Source organism: Plectropomus leopardus, chromosome 11, assembly GCF_008729295.1.
Source record: "Plectropomus leopardus isolate mb chromosome 11, YSFRI_Pleo_2.0, whole genome shotgun sequence".
NCBI classification, from domain to species: domain Eukaryota; kingdom Metazoa; phylum Chordata; class Actinopteri; order Perciformes; family Serranidae; genus Plectropomus; species Plectropomus leopardus.
The window spans coordinates 32,978,175-32,994,715 of NC_056473.1; the positions used below are offsets into that span (position 1 = coordinate 32,978,175).

A 16,541-nucleotide genomic window follows, 5' to 3' on the forward strand; every position below is an offset into this window, starting at 1 on the left:
GCAAAAATCCTGTGATAATTTCTGTTCTTGGTTTCTGGCTGTGATAAATGGTGAAATATTTAGTGTTGGGTTTTTTTGTGTTTTTTTTATTTAAAGAAAAAAAAGCCAAAATGTTTTCTCATGAGTCTCATGAAAAATAAATAAACAAAAATGTTTTCATGTTTTCTTTAAAAATCAGCAGAAAAATAAATACAAAATACAGCCATTTAACATTGTATGCCCCGCCCCCAAGCCAAAGTAGAAAACATAGGTCCCTCCTTCATGCTATATTAGTTGACATGTACCTCATAAATCCGGTCTCCATTAAGCTTTTAATTTTAGCTAAAACAATTGTTGATTACTAAATTACTTCATCAACACAAGAATTGCATGGCAGATACTTTGATAACTGATAAATCGATTTAGAAAATTTCCAAGCAAAATTGCCAAAGATTCAGGGGTCATAGCTTCTCAGATGTAAGGTTTCAAAGTTTGTCTTTGTCATATATGTTACTAAACTGAATATTTTGGACTGTTGGACAGCTGGTTGAATAGAACAGGCAGTTCAGATGTGTATCCAGGAATGAAACAAATAAAAGCCAGCAAACATATTTCCTGCTGTGCACTTAGAGGAAAAATGGAGATGACGTACAGCAGATGTTATGAATGTAGGCCACATCCTCTGTCCATTATACAGACCCTCTCGATTTCCTTTTAAGAAGGACAAACCTAATCATGTACATCTAGTTTTGTTTTTACATCTTTCGCTCGATGTTTATTTAACTTTTTAAACCCCCTCTCTTTCTGTCGGTGACTCTTCTTCAGGTGTGGAAAGCCCGTCTGAACGGTTATGAAGAAGCTCTGAAGTTGTTCCAGAGGATAGAAGATGAGAAGAGTCCAGAGTGGGGGAAGTACCTGGGACTCATAAAGAAGTTTGTCACTGACTCTAATGCTGTGGCTCAGCTCAAAGGCCTGGAGGCCGCCCTGGCCTTCATTGAGAATGCCCACGTCGCTGGCAAGTAAGTAATTGTTGCAACAATAATGTTATCTGCAAACTTACAACTTTTCCACCAAAATTAGTGTGTGCATGCAGGTTATTTTAAACACTGGTAAACCCGCTAAATACTGCATTCTCACTGCCAGTGAACACTGCAGTCGCCCTTTCTGTTAGTGTGTCTGTGTGTCTGTGTGTCGTGTCGTGTCCGTGCAATGTCTTCTCTTTATATATCTCTTGCTTATTCACTCTTTCAAACTCGGTGCAGATGTACTTGGATCAGTTTTTTAGCTGCTTAGGAGGAGATGGAGGGTAATTAGTGACAGCATGTAACTGCATCTTGCCGGTTGAAAAGCCAAAATTACGACATTCACCGCGGTGTTGTGTTCCCATCAATGCCCATTGGAAATGGAGGCGATACAAACCTGCCGTGTCTACTGCAGAGTCATTTGACCTGGATGTGAATGCCGATCATATGCAATACCACTGCATGAAAAAGTCGGGTTTTAACGGGTGTTTGTAGTTTTTTTTTTGTGTAGTGGGAATGCGGCTTTATGAAGAAGTCTGGAAATGGCAAGGACTCAGACAGAAAACACTGACATAGAAACCCTGGTGATGACAAGTGATTTGGCGGTGTGATTGCGGAGCGACAGACACCACAGCACAAGTATAGACGCTCACAATAGCGTAGGCCACTTGTGTAGGCTATGGCGTAGGCGCTACAACTGTAAATCAGCTTTTAGTCAAGAAAAGAGTCCCAGTTTAATGGAATAAAGGTTCATGAAAATATATTTCCATTGTGTAACTTTTCGTGTTGAGCGCTTTTGCGGGTTTAACAGCAGAGGAGCTTTAATGTCTGCGTGATGGTTGTGTACAGTAAGAGGCCCGGCAGGTGATCTTGATAACACTGTATGTATCAGCTTCAGTTAGGCTACTCTGCTAGCGAAGCAGGCTTTCGGGAAACCTCACTGATTTGTTTTTGGCAGTCAGCTGACTGAGCACTCAGGTGTTCTCTATCCAAAAAAAGAAAGTATTGTATTACAATCATGTGTTAAGCCCAGAAGCAGTGTGTTTGTCTCAATGTGAAGGGACTGCCTCGGTCTGAACCACATAACTGCAGAAAATAATGAGACACGGGTTTTTTTATAAACTATTTTAGTTAGAAAACATAACTGCTGAAAAGAAATGGGATGTAGTGATCGTTGAAGTTAAGTTTGATGTGAGTGAACATGAGAAAAATGTGGTTGTGGAAAATGTTGGATACTAGAGGAACAAAGAAACAAAAACACAGCGTGCATCAGAGAGATGAGAAGCTGTTCTGCTCAAAGCATTCGGTGCTCACAGCTGCACTCAAAGCACAATATGACCCACCATTTACTTGCAAGACAATAATTGTTTTTGATGGTAACTAGGGGCATTAACGATGGAGGTGTGGTGCAACTGGTGACCTACATCAAATACAGCTGTTTTTATGTCTGTAACAACTGTCGAGTCAAAAGGTCCACTTTTGGAAAGGTCTAACAAAGAGTCAGCCACAGCCACACCTAAACAGAGCGAACATGAACCCACAATGTCACAGATTCAAAGCAGGGTCAACAGTGTGCTCGCATTTACCTCTAAAAATAGATAAGAAAAATCATATGAGCACAGCGTGTGAGTAAATAATTAGATTCTACCATAATCTTTCTCCCCCTGTTGTAATTAAAAAATATCATGATATTTTTAGGCTGAATATTATGTTGAAATAATATCATGATATTTTTAGGCTGTATATTATATTAAAGTAATATATTGATATTTTTAGGCTGTATGATATATTGAAATAATATCATGATATTTTTAGGCTGTATCGCCATGCACAATATATATCTTCTATCTTTAATCTTGTAAGATAATGTTTCAGTTTACACACTTCAGTCATGTTTATTGGATTAATATAGCAATTGATTATATTATTCTCGCAAGCTATCAAAACTTTAATTTTTATTTGTAATATTGATAATTAATATATCAAAATATCAATGGACTTGTCCCTGTAACAATATGGCCATGCAAAAATGTCACAATATTTTTCTGTATAATTTTTTTTTTTTTACCTCACCCATAGTGTCTAAAGAGAATAATAGTGTCAGAGACATTTCAGAAAACAATTTCAACTCTTTTCTAGTAGAATTTTAACACTTTATGTTAAGGAATAGACACCTTTAACTGCCTGGAAGTGTGTTCACAGTGCGAAATAAACAAAATTAACCCTAAAGCTACAAAGTGTTAAAGTAAAAATAACTTGTATCAGATGAAATTCAGACATATCTCTTTAAAATGACCTTTAAACGTCCATGTAAGGCAGCCTTGTTCATAAGATTGTGTCCATAAGTACGGTCTGTATGTTCTGACAGGCTGGGATTGTTTCGCCTCTCTTTGCTACAGGACAACAGGCGAGGTGGTGTCGGGCGTGGTGACCAAAGTGTTCAACCAGCCGAAGGCCCGCGCTAAGGAGCTCGGCACAGACATCTGTCTGATGTACATAGAGATCGAGAAGGGCGAGGTGGTTCAAGACGAGCTGCTCAAAGGACTGGACAACAAGAACCCCAAGATCGTGGTGGCCTGCATCGAGACGCTCAGGAAGGCTCTCAGGTCAGCGCTAATTTCTGTTTGTGTTTTTTTAACTTCTCAACTTAGTTTTGGTATAAAGTTTCTGCTTAATCTGTCAACTGGTCCAAGCCCACGATTCTGTCTCTTAACAATCAATAGTATATATATATATAGTAATACTAAATATTCAGAGCAGATATAAGTTCGATTATTGCTTGCCAGATGAGTTTTACTGGTAATTTAGCATTTGCAGTCTTTTATGTCCTGTGCATGACACAAACCATTTTTCACCTCTTGCTTTGTCTTCATCTCCCCTCAGTGAGTTTGGATCTAAGATAGTGACACTGAAGCCAGTAGTGAAGATTTTATCCAAGCAGTTTGAGTCCAGAGAAAAGGCTGTGAGAGACGAAGTCAAGCTGCTGGCTATAGAGATCTACAAATGGATCAGAGACGCTCTGAGACCACCACTGCAAAACATAAACTCTGTACAGGTGAGACACGCCTGTCACTGCACACACTTCGCCCACCTTTCACGTTCAACTCCAGTTAAACTAAACAATGCATGATTGTTTTCTGTCCCTGCAGCTGAAGGAGCTGGAGGAGGAGTGGGTGAAGCTGCCTACGTCTCCTCCCAAACAGACCAGGTTCTTGCGCTCACAGCAGGACCTGAAGGCAAAGTTTGAACACCAGCAAGCTCAAGGAGGAGACCAGTCCGATGGTAGGTTTAACTAGGTAGAAAACATATTTAAACAAACGTTTGCTTTATTTCTTTTTTTGAGTTGATGTGTCATCTCTTCTTCTGTTCCTCTTTCAGGAGAGGATGAGGGAGAAACAGTAGCAGCGGTGGATCCTTATGAACTGCTGGAAGCTGTGGAGGTTTTGTCCAAGATGCCCAAAGACTTCTATGAAAAAATAGTAGGTTTTTATAACCAAGCAGAACATTGAACAAACCCTCGAAAATCAGCTAAGCTCCGTCTTAGATTGCCTGGAGTAGGTCGAAATCTGGAAAAGGCAGTAAAAAAACAAAAAGGCAGAGTTTGAAAACACACTTTCCTCCTGCAGCTCTCATTCTGCTTTCGTGCACTGCACATGAACGGTAACTGCGAGTGGAAAATTGGGAAATTTCGATGATATGCGATTTGCAGAGTTGTGACATTTGTGTGATGTTTCAGGGACACAGAAATGCAGAAAGCATAGAAACAGTATCACGGTAAAAGTGTGACAGTAAAAATTATATATTTATTTATTTTGTTCCTAGTAACTCTCATTTACTTTTAGTTGTTGCACATTTTAGTATATGCATCTCTTAGCTGTAACAAGCAAGCAAACTTTTCACTATAAAGCATGCACATCATTAGACCATTTTTTTTTACGTTACAATCGCAGAAATTTAAATAAAACTGCAGGAAAATCAAAATATCTGATGCTTTTCTTTGGAGGTCTATGAGCAGGATGTCTGAGTACATTGTGTAGCTGCATGTAATGTCATCTCATGGCTTATGGTGTCTGAGTGTGGCGCTTACGTCAATTCACGCACAGCGCCTTGAAGCCAGATTTCAGATTATAATATTAGTGTGCAGAATATCATTTTTTGTAGTTAGGCTGTTCTGTGTGATCGCACAAAAAAAGTTGCAATATGTATCGTCTGTTTCTGCAGGAAGCTAAAAAGTGGCAGGAGAGGAAAGAAGCTCTGGAAGCTATAGAGGCTCTGACAAAGAACCCCAAACTAGAGAACGGAGATTACGGAGACCTCGTCAGAGCTCTGAAGAAGGTAAAAACAAACATTTTTCAGGTTTTCATGTTAGCTGCTGTTGTACTATTGACACTTAAGACAAAGCATGAGAATTTGTCATGATAAATAAAGTTTGGTCTTTCAAGACTTGAGGGAACTGGTGACTCTGCATGTTTTGTTTACTGGTTTTGTGTTTCAGGTCGTGGGGAAAGATGCCAATGTGATGCTGGTGGCAATTGCAGCTAAATGTCTGGCCGGACTGGCCTCCGGTCTCAGGAAGAAGTTCGGAACATACGCAGGACAGGTAAATAAAAGGAAATTCTTTATAGTGTCACAGCAGTTTTGTCACGTTACCGTATTAACATCGTGAAATGTCAGAGGGAAAGGTTTGTATTAGCTCCTTAACAAGAGGGTTTTCATTTTCATTTCATTTCAAGCCACTGATTTTAACTCTTTGAAACTTGAGCAAATTGGCTTCATTTAAAAAAAAAAAAAATGGGTGGAAGGCAATGAGAAACTTGTGAAGAAATGACCCAAAAAATTTCAAAAAATACAAGAAAATTATCTTTAAAAATAGCAAAAATAAAAAAGGAAAGTCAAAAATAGTAACAAACATGGAATTAGAGTGTTTTTGTGATTATTTTAGGTGGTTCCAACTATTCTGGAGAAGTTCAAGGAGAAGAAGCCTCAGGTCGTCCAGTCGCTGCAGGAGGCTATCGACGCCATCTTCCTCACGGTAAGTATTCTCTGAATTTTGCTGCTTTTCTTTCTTATGTGACACTAGTGGATGAGAATAAGATTAGGCGTGGGCTATGACTTCAAACTTTTAATTAAATAGAAAAAGCGACACTGTAGTATAGGGAGTATCTTCAGGGGTTGGACTGTCGGTTGGAGGAAAAAACGACTTCACAGTGAGCTTTTGAACATTGCGATGGCCATTTTTCACTACTGTCTGACATTTTATTGAAGAAATCATTCACTGAAATAATGGCGAAAATCATGGACAGACTGGTAATGAAAATATAAAAATTATTTGTACCCCTAGTTGGTTTTGTAAAGGTCCTACCTTACATGAAAGTTCACAAAATGAGCCATCTATTGTGAAAGCGTTCTTCGGTTAACTTGACTCGAATCGAGGCTGCTGCAAATCCTCCTGGATCGATTCCTAACTTAATGATGGTTGTTATTTATAGAGCACTCTACCGACTCTCCAGAGCAGCTTCTAAAGCTTTTCTGAAGATATCCTAATCTAAGTTGGATAGATTGATGGATTGCTGTTTTTTATAATGTTATCTTTAATATGACATCATCTTTTTGCAGACCACTCTTCAGAACCTGTCGGAGGACGTCCTGGCTGTGATGGACAATAAGAACCCGTCCATCAAGCAGCAGGCCTCTCTGTTCCTGGCCCGCTCCTTCAGACACTGCACACAGGCCACGCTGCCAAAGAGCGTCCTCAAACCCCTCTGTGCTGCTCTCATCAAGGTACACGAACCCCGGCTGGAAATATCTTAACAGCATGGCCACCTTTCCCTCGAAGAATTATGTACGAGATGATAAACAAATGATGTTTCTCACAGAATTCATTCTCAATATCAGACTGAGATGAAAATAAAGTTAAAGATATTAGCGATCGATCGATAGTGATTTTTCAGAACTGATACAGATTATCAGTAGTTAATGAGACCGATATTTGGAACCGATATGCATTTACAATAAAAATGAAATCTTTTTGTCAAAATGTAGAGTTTGGAGTAAAGCAAACTCAAAACACAAAAGTTTTGTTAAATGCCTTTAGCAAACGTTTAATCAAAACTGAAACTTTTAACATCGTATACAGCAAGTTCCCAGCAACTTTTTTAAATTAAAAAATGAATAAATAAAAATAGCTCCCTGAGGTTTTATAGAGGAGAAGTATCTCCCATGCTGCACTTTTGGATCTTTTCTTGAGTGCATCCATCTGCCACGAGAATTTCAACAGAGACACTGAGCAATTAAAGTGAAGCTGCAGTCATTTCTTAAATCATAACTAACTTCATTTATAACATGCAAAACACTTTGGGAAGCCATTATTGAATTTCAGTTGTTTAAATGTTATATTTACAACATGTGATAGGATGTAAACCTGTCATTCAGAAATACTGCTGCTTCAGTACTGATGACTGTAGAGGAACAACAGCAGACACTCGGCTCCCATTTCAAGTGTCCTTATTTAAAGTGTATCTGTGCTTTTCTCTTTTACCATCTCAGCAAGTGAACGACTCCGCTCCGGAGGTGCGTGACGCTGCCTTCGATGCTTTGGGGACAGCCATGAAAGTGGTGGGAGAGAAAGCCGTGAACCCTTTCCTGTCTGATTTGGATAAACTCAAACTGGATAAGGTGAGGATCAGTGGAAGAAGGACGAGAAACCTCTCGTCAGCTCAGAAAGAGAAGAACTGCTAACAACTGTCCTCTGTTTCATGTGTTCACAGATAAAAGAGTCTGCTGATAAAGTGGAGCTCCCTGGAGGGAAGAAGGGTGCAGGAGGAGGAGGAGGAGGTGGTGGAGGAGCAGGGGCCAAGAAGCCAGCAGCTAAAGCCCCTCCCACTGCTGAAGCTCCACCCAAATCCTCGGGCCCGCCCAAGAAGACCCAAACTGGTGCTGCCAGCAAGGTACTCAACAATGCACACATAGAAAATTAATCTGTCCCTTTGTCCTCCCACAAAACTGCTAACTTATGGACAGATTGAGCTGAATGACTGCAGAGACATCAAGTGTCCACAGCTGTGTTTGACGTGTTTGGTTTCTCTTGTTTCTGCAGCCGTCAGCAGGTCCGTCTAAGAAAGGCAAACCAGCGTCTGCAGCTGGTGGAAAAAGCAAGAAGGCCCCCGAGAGCAAAGATTTCGCAGAGAGTGAACTCTCAGTAAGTCTTTGCATATTTTTTTACCTCGCAGTCGATGCTTTTGGTAAAAAGTGTGTCACGGTACCACACGTGCATGCAGGGCCTGAATACAAGATTATCCTGAAGTGGAAACATTTTGTTAGGGCTGGGCAATATGGCTAAAAATGTTATTCCCAACAACAAAATGTTCATATTGGTCATTATTGATAATTAAAAACCAAAAAAAGTCAAATCTTTATTATTTTTTTAAGTTTAAAGCATGATTTTTGAGTGAAAGTTGAAGTAAACACACCGTTAATTGTGTTTTAAACTATTATTTCTTCTATAAACATGACGACATTTTCCAAACAGCAGAACATTTCACAAATCTCAGGTAGATTAAAAACAGTAATAATCAAAATAATGGTATTAAATAGGCAAACAATAGAACAATAGAACAATAGAAAGCTTAGCTGACAATGAAAAGAGCATAAATGAACAGGACAAAAATCTCAACGTTGATCATATTTTCTATACAAAGTTTACACTCATCTGTCATTTCTGCCTGTTCTCACTCAAAACAATAACAGAAGACAGATTTTGATGGTGTCGGGAAATAGCAATGAAAGTTTATGTGAGGCAGAAATCATGTATAGACGGGGAAACGTATGAAACTTTTATTCACGTTACCTTTAGTCACATATTAAGTCGGATCATTATATGAAAGCGGAGGTTAGTCGGTCACGTTAACTTACTAACCATTAACAAGTCAGGATGTCTGTCATAAAAAGGAGGTGTTATAATGAGCACCAGCTGCGCTCTACAAAGAGGTTCGACCTAACCAGTTCATTAATGTTGGAATTTCTGCTGACTTAAATGTTGTGTTTTCATGTCAGGCCGAGGTGTGTGAGGAGCGGGCAGCAGCTGTACTTCCTGCTTCCTGTTTACAGCAGCTGGACTCTGGAAACTGGAAGGAGAGACTCGCCAGTATGGAGGAGTTTCAGAGGGTAAAGTCTCCTAATCTGTTTGCACAAAGATGCTGCTGCCTGTCGCTGGGACTCTACCTCGTAAAGGGTCACTCATTATTATAATTATGGCTATCAGAAATAATGAATTATTATTAAAAATAATTATTCATTATTTCTGAATGGTGCCCCGCAAGCTGATTTAAATGGAAATTAAGTCACATTATTTAATAATTATTTTTTATATTTATTTATTTACTATTTCTGAATGGTGATGAATGGAAAATTAAGTTACATTTTTTAATAATTTTTTATATTTATTTATTTATTATTTATGGTTGAATGGAAAATTAAGTTACATTTTTAATCATTATTTCTTATTTCTGAATGGGTGCCCTGTGAGGTAAATTTAATGTAAATTAATAATAATTATATAATACTTGATAATTATTTTGGTTGTTTAATAATTATTTGCGATATAGCCATATTTTAACAATTGGTGACCTTTTACAAGGTATAGTCCCAACACTGCCACGGCTGCAGCTCTCAATTCATATTGTTGTGATTTACAATAGATTCATTTACATCTATTTTGATAATTGACAAATTATTTATTTTTCAAGCAAAACTGTCAAAAGTGCTTTGTCTACAACTTTTCATTGTGAGAATGTGATGCCTTTCTTTGTCACAAAATAAACTTTTGGACTTTTGGTTGAATAAAATAAGAAATTTGAATGAATCACCATAGATGTTTTGGAGATTATAATTTGCATTTCCCATTTTGGGGGGAAATTTATAAAAGATATATAGACAGAATGGTTAATGAAGGACATAATCTTCTTATTAATCAATCAATTTTTTTTTTTCAAAAACAAATAATTGTTAGTGGCAGCCCTTCTTAGTACTAAAGTAAATACTAATTTTTAATGTCATGTGGTATCAGTTGTTGAGAAACACATTAATTTCAATATTTTTCACACTGAAACTTTATAGCCATAAACTTTAAGTGTGTTGTAGCTAGTTTGGGTAGGCTGACATGTCAGTGTGTGTTATACAGTTAACAGCAAGAATATTGATTTATTGCTGTTATGGATGTTTGCCTTCAGGCTGTAGAGACCATGGATAAGACGGAGATGCCCTGCCAGGCCTTAGTCCGGATGTTGGCCAAGAAACCGGGCTGGAAGGAAACCAACTTTCAGGTAACTGTCTCAGTTACAGCAGCTAAAGTGATGCCGCAGCAGCTGCTTGGACTTTAAATTTTCCTCCAGAAAAATACTTTCTCTGGACTCGACTTTCACCCTTAATTTGACCCATGTTTCCAGCACATTTTTAGAGAAAAGAGACCCCTTCCTCTGAGGTAACATCATTTTCTGATGAAGACAGCTCAGACCAGCTGGCAGATATCATTAACATGTTTGTACGGGAGAAGTCAAACAGACAAAAACCTGCAGCGGTTTGAATAGTGAGGGCACACAGTTACCACAGCAAACAAAGGAGTGTTTTGTTTATTTTTGTTTCAATGTTTGACAAACTCCTGCACATTTATTAAAGCCCCTGGGAACCCAAATCACCCAAAACTTTATTAATATGTAATTTGGGGTCTTATATGCGTAATAAAAAAAACATAAAAAATGATCAGACATTTGCCTCAATCCAAATTTGAAATATTGTGATTTTAGTTTTTTCAGTTTCCTGAAGGTGGGTTGATTTGGGTGTGGTTACCCCCGACCCATATCACCTTATATGGATAAAGCCAATCAGAAATCCAAAGTCAACTGTTCGTTGACACTAGGGCTGGGCGGTATGGCCTAAAAATCAGTGAACAATGTGGTACTCTAACCGTCCTCCCAGATGGCAGTACTGGTGCTCAGTGTGTAGCACATGTGATGATTCTGGGATCATCATGTTGACTTGTGTTAGAGCAGCCTGTTTGCAGGCAGCAGGGATGGATGCATTTTACACCTGTTATTTAAGTATTACAGTATCTACCGATGAGCGATGATCCATTAGTAACTGGGGTGTAAATGTCCTAATGTTGTTTCTCCCTGTGCAGGTGATGCAGATGAAGCTGCATATCGTGGCTCTCGTAGCTCAGAGGGGACAGTTTTCAAAGACGTCAGCCTCTGTGGTTTTGGACGGCTTGGTGGATAAGGTCGGAGACGTTAAATGTGGTGGAAACGCCAAAGAGGGATTGACCGCTATTGCAGAGGCGTGCTCACTGCCGTGGACTGCTGAACAGGTCTGTAGCTCAAGTCGCTGAGCAATGCAAAACTTGAAGATGATGATAATGATGATTCTGTATTTACAGAGTTTGTGTTTTATTTGTCAGGTTGTGTCTATGGCCTTTGCACAGAAGAACCCCAAAAACCAGGCAGAGACTCTCAACTGGCTGTCTAATGCCATGAAGGAGTTTGGCTTTGCTGGGTAATTCACATTCTTTATTTTAATGCTCGTTATTGTATGAAAACATAGAAAAGTCGAGACCCTGTAATTTGCACTGTACCTTGCTGGCATTTTAATCAATTTAACACATTTCTTTCTACAAAATGATCAAATTTGAAAGTGCTTTGGCTGAAGAAGACAGACAAGACCATCTGTTGACCTTTGACCTCCCCTCTCTCCAGTATCAATGTCAAAGGTTTCATCAACAATGTGAAGACGGCTCTGGGAGCGACTAACCCTGCTGTCCGGACGGCCGCCATCACCCTGCTGGGAGTCATGTATCTCTACATGGGAGCTCCTTTCGCATGTTCTTTGAAGACGAGAAGCCGGCTCTCCTCGCACAGATCGATGCTGAGTTTGAGAAGGTGAGAACTTTCAAGGACAGATCAGAGATCATGAGGTCATGGACTTTTCTTTTTTTAGTTATTTCGGTAACGGACCGACCCCCCCCCCCCCCCCCCCCCCCCCCCCCCCAAAAAAAAAAAAAATTAGAGGACTTCTCAGCACTTGCTTATTCTGACAGGTTATGAGCAGACAATTAGACGTGAGGCGAGCAGGGTTTGTATGGTCATGAAATAACAGGAAGTCATGGAATTTTTTATATAGCAATTTCCAGGCATGGAAAATGAAAAATGAATGAATGAATGAAATGAATGAAAACAAGATCTACCCTCAAAGATCTACCCTCAAAGTTTTGGGAAAAGTCATGCAGTTTTGTTTTAAAAACCTGTATAATAACAAATAATGTGATCAAGGACCCTTCAGAAATGTGAAAATCCAATGATAATTTCTGTCTTTACAGTTTTGGCACTGATAAATGTGTCATAAATGGTGATTTTTATTCTTTTTTAAAGAAAACAAAGAAAAAAAGCCAAACATTTTTCTTTAAAAAAATCACCCAAATCTTATTACATGTTATTCCAATTTAAAATAAAAAAAATGTCAAAGATTTTTAAAGAAATAAAAATATTAATTTCTAATCCTGTTCTGATTTCATATTTTTTGAAGTAATAAGTATTTAAAAAGCTATTATATAGTAATGAACAAGAACTCGTCGTGTATGAACCCAGAAAAGTACATAAGATATCTATATATTTGTGTATCTCCCACACAGATGCAGGGTCAGTCTCCTCCAGCTCCTATCAAATTCACCAAGAAGGCGACGGCGGCGGCGGCGGACGAGGAGGGCGATGAAGGAGAGGAGCAGGAGGAAGATGGAGGAGGAGGTGGAGGACATGACATCATGGATCTGCTGCCCAGAACAGATATCGGGTAACCAGACGCTGACTGTGTAGGACACATTTGGGAACCTTAAAGGAGAACGGCGTGTCTACGACTGTCAGTCTAAAGTCTTTATAAACAGACAGACGGCTGCGGGAGTTGTTGTTTGCACAATTCTGTTAATATAGATCTAAAGTAAGAGCCATGATAGCTTGAACATTTGTTCTTTTTGCAGCAGGAAGCTGCAGCTTCTGTCCTCCCCGTCATCACGCCATGACCACACATGCAGTTCAAACATGGTATTTCGCTGTAATTGTGGCGATATTTTACCAAAGTGGCTGCCAGAGGTCTTTGTTTTCATAATCTGTATATATCGGACTAAAATAAAAGCCATAATAGTTAGAGCAGGCATTGTTTTGCTTCAGAACACTAAAGTTTTCATCTTGTGTGTCATCATGATGTACGCTCGTAATGACATTATTGAGGGAGGTTAGCTGCAGTGCGAAAATGCACCGTGGTGACAGAGGAATAAATGATTAATCCATCACAATGCCTTTTCATGCTGCCCATAAAAATGAGCGTGCCTAAAAAAATAATTTACATACTTTAAATAATTTATGGAGTTTTAAGAAATAGTGTATATGTTTCTCCATAAAATTAAGAAATCTTTTGGATCAGATTTTTTTTTTTTTTTTTTTTTTTTTTAGATTCCTTTTTTACAGTTTTACCTTTTTAAATTATACAATTTCAATACTTAGTTACAGTTATTTTTGGTCTGTTGCCTTACATAATATTTAAGCTTAGGTTGTACATATTTTAGGTTTTTGAGGAATTTGAGGATACTCAAAGAAATGAGATCACAGTAAGCAAAAAAAACACTGTAGGCATTGGTGGAGCATTTCTATTGCAGAGTTCAAGGGCCTAAAACTAATCAAAAGACACTTTTTTGCTTCAGTACTTCTAAAGATGATGCCCATACTCATGAGAAATCACATCAACCAATATGCTTTAAAAGCACCTGCTAGTGCCCTTTTATTTATAAAATATTTTTAATAAAATTACATCTCCATTATACATGAGTAACTTTTTAATGCCTAAATCCTTAAAACAAAAGCTCAGAAAAGAATATTCACTTGGCATTAAAGACTAAAATGACTCTCTCTTCCCTTCTGTCTTTTAGGGACAAGATTACCTCCGATCTAGTGTCTAAAATTGGGGATAAGAACTGGAAGATAAGGAAGGAGGGTCTGGATGAGACTGCAGCCATCATCTCAGAGGCCAAGTTCATCACAGCCAATATCTCAGACCTGCCGCTGGCCCTGAAAGGACGACTCGGCGATTCCAACAAGATCCTGGTTAGTAAGAGAGCAGGGCTGTTTTAAAGATTCTGACCTCAAAGTGCACCACGAACAGCTTTCAACCCAAACATCTTGTTTGCTGTGAACATGGCCAAGCCATTTTTGGAAAAGATTTATCCTGCACTAAATGCCTAAACAATAAAATGCTTCCTCTGCTCATATTTAATGTACAGCTGCACACTGAAGATTTATTTAAAAATGATTTGCTGCACATAAATGCTGCAGGGTCACACTTCAGTTTTAGATACCAGGGAAATCAGTCAGATCAGTTCTTTGTGGAGATGTGTGATGTGATATGGATATGTTAGCAAGCAAAATAGCAGTGCTCTGAATTTTCCAGTCAAAGTCAGAGCACAGCCAAAGTGGTCCAGATGTTTAAAGTTTTACTCTTTAGGATTTAGGACCTTTTCACGGTAATCTATTAAAAGTTAAATTGACGCTCATGTTTGTGGTCTCCAGGTGCAGCAGACCCTGACCATCCTGCAGCAGCTGGCTACAGCCATGGGACCTGGACTCAAGCAGCACGTTAAAACTCTGGGAATCCCTGTTATTACTGTACTGGGAGACAGCAAGGTACTGGAGACACACACACACACACACAAAACAAACAAATAAACAAACAAACAAACAAACAAACAAACAAACAAAAAAAACAAACAAACAAACAAACAAACAAACAAACACACACAGAGCATGGCAATGTAGGCAATGAAAACTGATGTTGATCCAGGTGTTAAAGGGTTAATACCATAGATTTCATGAAGTTACAGGAAATTTTACATTTGAGGTTTTGCAGAGATCCACTAAAACAAAATACACGAGTATCAACAAGAAAAACGAACAAGGTGTTGAGGCATAATATGTCATACGGCATTAAATAAGAGCAGTTTAGACTTGACACTTAAAAAATTAAAAACAAACAGCACAGTTAGAGCATCCTGATAAAGAATAAATACATGGAAAATGTCCATTTAAATTTATTGTGACATGCATTTTGATATTGTTGATGATGAAAAGACAAAAATAAATCTGACAAAAGAAGATGGAAACACTGTCGCTGACTGTGTGGTGGTGATGATGGACGTGTGTCTCTGCTCCTCTGCAGCCTAACGTCCGGATGGCTGCCATGACCACCCTGCAGGCGTGGGTGGAGCAGACGGGGATGAAGGAGTGGCTGGAAGGAGAAGACCTGTCAGAGGAGCTGAAAAGAGAGAATCCCTTTCTACGACAGGAGGTACACACAGACCTCCTTACTGCCTTTGTTTGTGGAGATAAATACTAGAAAAATATTGTATCCTCTGGACCCATATTAAAATTTCTTACGTTCACATTCCTCAGAAAAATCACATTACTCACAGTACAGATCAGAGACTCACGTTATCTTCATCACACAGTTGCTTGGCTGGTTAGCGGAGAAGCTGCCGACGCTGAGGACGGTGCCGGGCGACCTGATGCTGTGCGTACCTCAGCTCTACGCCTGCCTGGAAGATAGAAACGGAGACGTGAGGAAGAAAGCGCAGGACGCTCTGCCCACATTCATGATGCACTTGGGCTACGACAAGATGGAAAAGGCTACTGGCAAACTCAAAGTACTGACCAATATATTGTGCTGTAGCCAACAGATGACGTGAATTTCAGTGATTCCTGTCTGCAATAATGAATGTCTCTGTCCTCGTCTCCCTCCTGCAGTCTGCCTCTAAGGATCAGGTGTTAGCCATGTTGGAAAAGGCCAGAGCGGTGATGCCGGCTAAACCTGCTCCTCCTCCCAAAGCTGGAGGAGGAAAAGGTCCTGCAGAGCCGAGCAGAGCGGCTTCAGGTCAGTGTGACATTAAAATGAATGACTGTTAGACTCTTTCTAATGACATTCGTATTGACCAAATCTGATTCGACTGGCATAATTCTGAGTCGGGTACGACGCTCTTGAGCGAATTTGACCCGTGCCTCTGCTCTGCAGCCTCCAGGCAGCCAGCTGGTGAGGACTTTGTTGACAGTAAACCTGAAGTTAAGAAGGTCAGAGGAGGAGCGCCTGGAAAGAAGGTATCTCTGACTGCACCAACTTTTGTTTATGATTTCACTTTACACACAGAAACAGAGACGTTTTGATAATGTGTTAATCTTTTTACCGCCTAATGAATGTCTTATATTTCAGCGTTTTATGGAGAGAAGCTGCTGGTACATAAATATATATAAAACAAAATGTTTTCTTTTGCTTTTTTCTCCTAATAAATGACTCTCTATCCAAATTAGAATTGGACCTAGGGTGCAATCTGGCCCGATTTAGCTCCAAATTTATTTTTATACTGAAAGGAGGAGGCTGTATCCAGTCAAACCCCACTGATTTAATGGTTTTTAAAATTTTTAGACACTTGAGAGAGGATCTGTACTTTTGTAAATGTCC

At 39.2% G+C, this 16,541-nt stretch overlaps 1 protein-coding gene across 1 annotated transcript in view; it reads left to right on the plus strand.

Moving 5' to 3' along the window:
* The window catches only part of LOC121949799 (cytoskeleton-associated protein 5-like), a 33,470-nt gene that overhangs the window by 5,169 nt on the left and 11,760 nt on the right, over positions 1 to 16,541 (plus strand). The window contains 25 exon segments of the mRNA XM_042495567.1: positions 805 to 998; positions 3,401 to 3,607; positions 3,885 to 4,056; positions 4,151 to 4,283; positions 4,380 to 4,480; positions 5,223 to 5,336; positions 5,497 to 5,601; positions 5,944 to 6,033; positions 6,618 to 6,782; positions 7,548 to 7,676; positions 7,769 to 7,948; positions 8,098 to 8,199; positions 9,054 to 9,164; positions 10,229 to 10,321; positions 11,176 to 11,361; positions 11,452 to 11,546; positions 11,747 to 11,862; positions 11,865 to 11,929; positions 12,679 to 12,836; positions 13,966 to 14,140; positions 14,603 to 14,716; positions 15,249 to 15,377; positions 15,538 to 15,732; positions 15,833 to 15,959; positions 16,098 to 16,180. Of these exon segments, the coding sequence (XP_042351501.1) occupies positions 805 to 998; positions 3,401 to 3,607; positions 3,885 to 4,056; positions 4,151 to 4,283; positions 4,380 to 4,480; positions 5,223 to 5,336; positions 5,497 to 5,601; positions 5,944 to 6,033; positions 6,618 to 6,782; positions 7,548 to 7,676; positions 7,769 to 7,948; positions 8,098 to 8,199; positions 9,054 to 9,164; positions 10,229 to 10,321; positions 11,176 to 11,361; positions 11,452 to 11,546; positions 11,747 to 11,862; positions 11,865 to 11,929; positions 12,679 to 12,836; positions 13,966 to 14,140; positions 14,603 to 14,716; positions 15,249 to 15,377; positions 15,538 to 15,732; positions 15,833 to 15,959; positions 16,098 to 16,180 (3,339 nt within the window).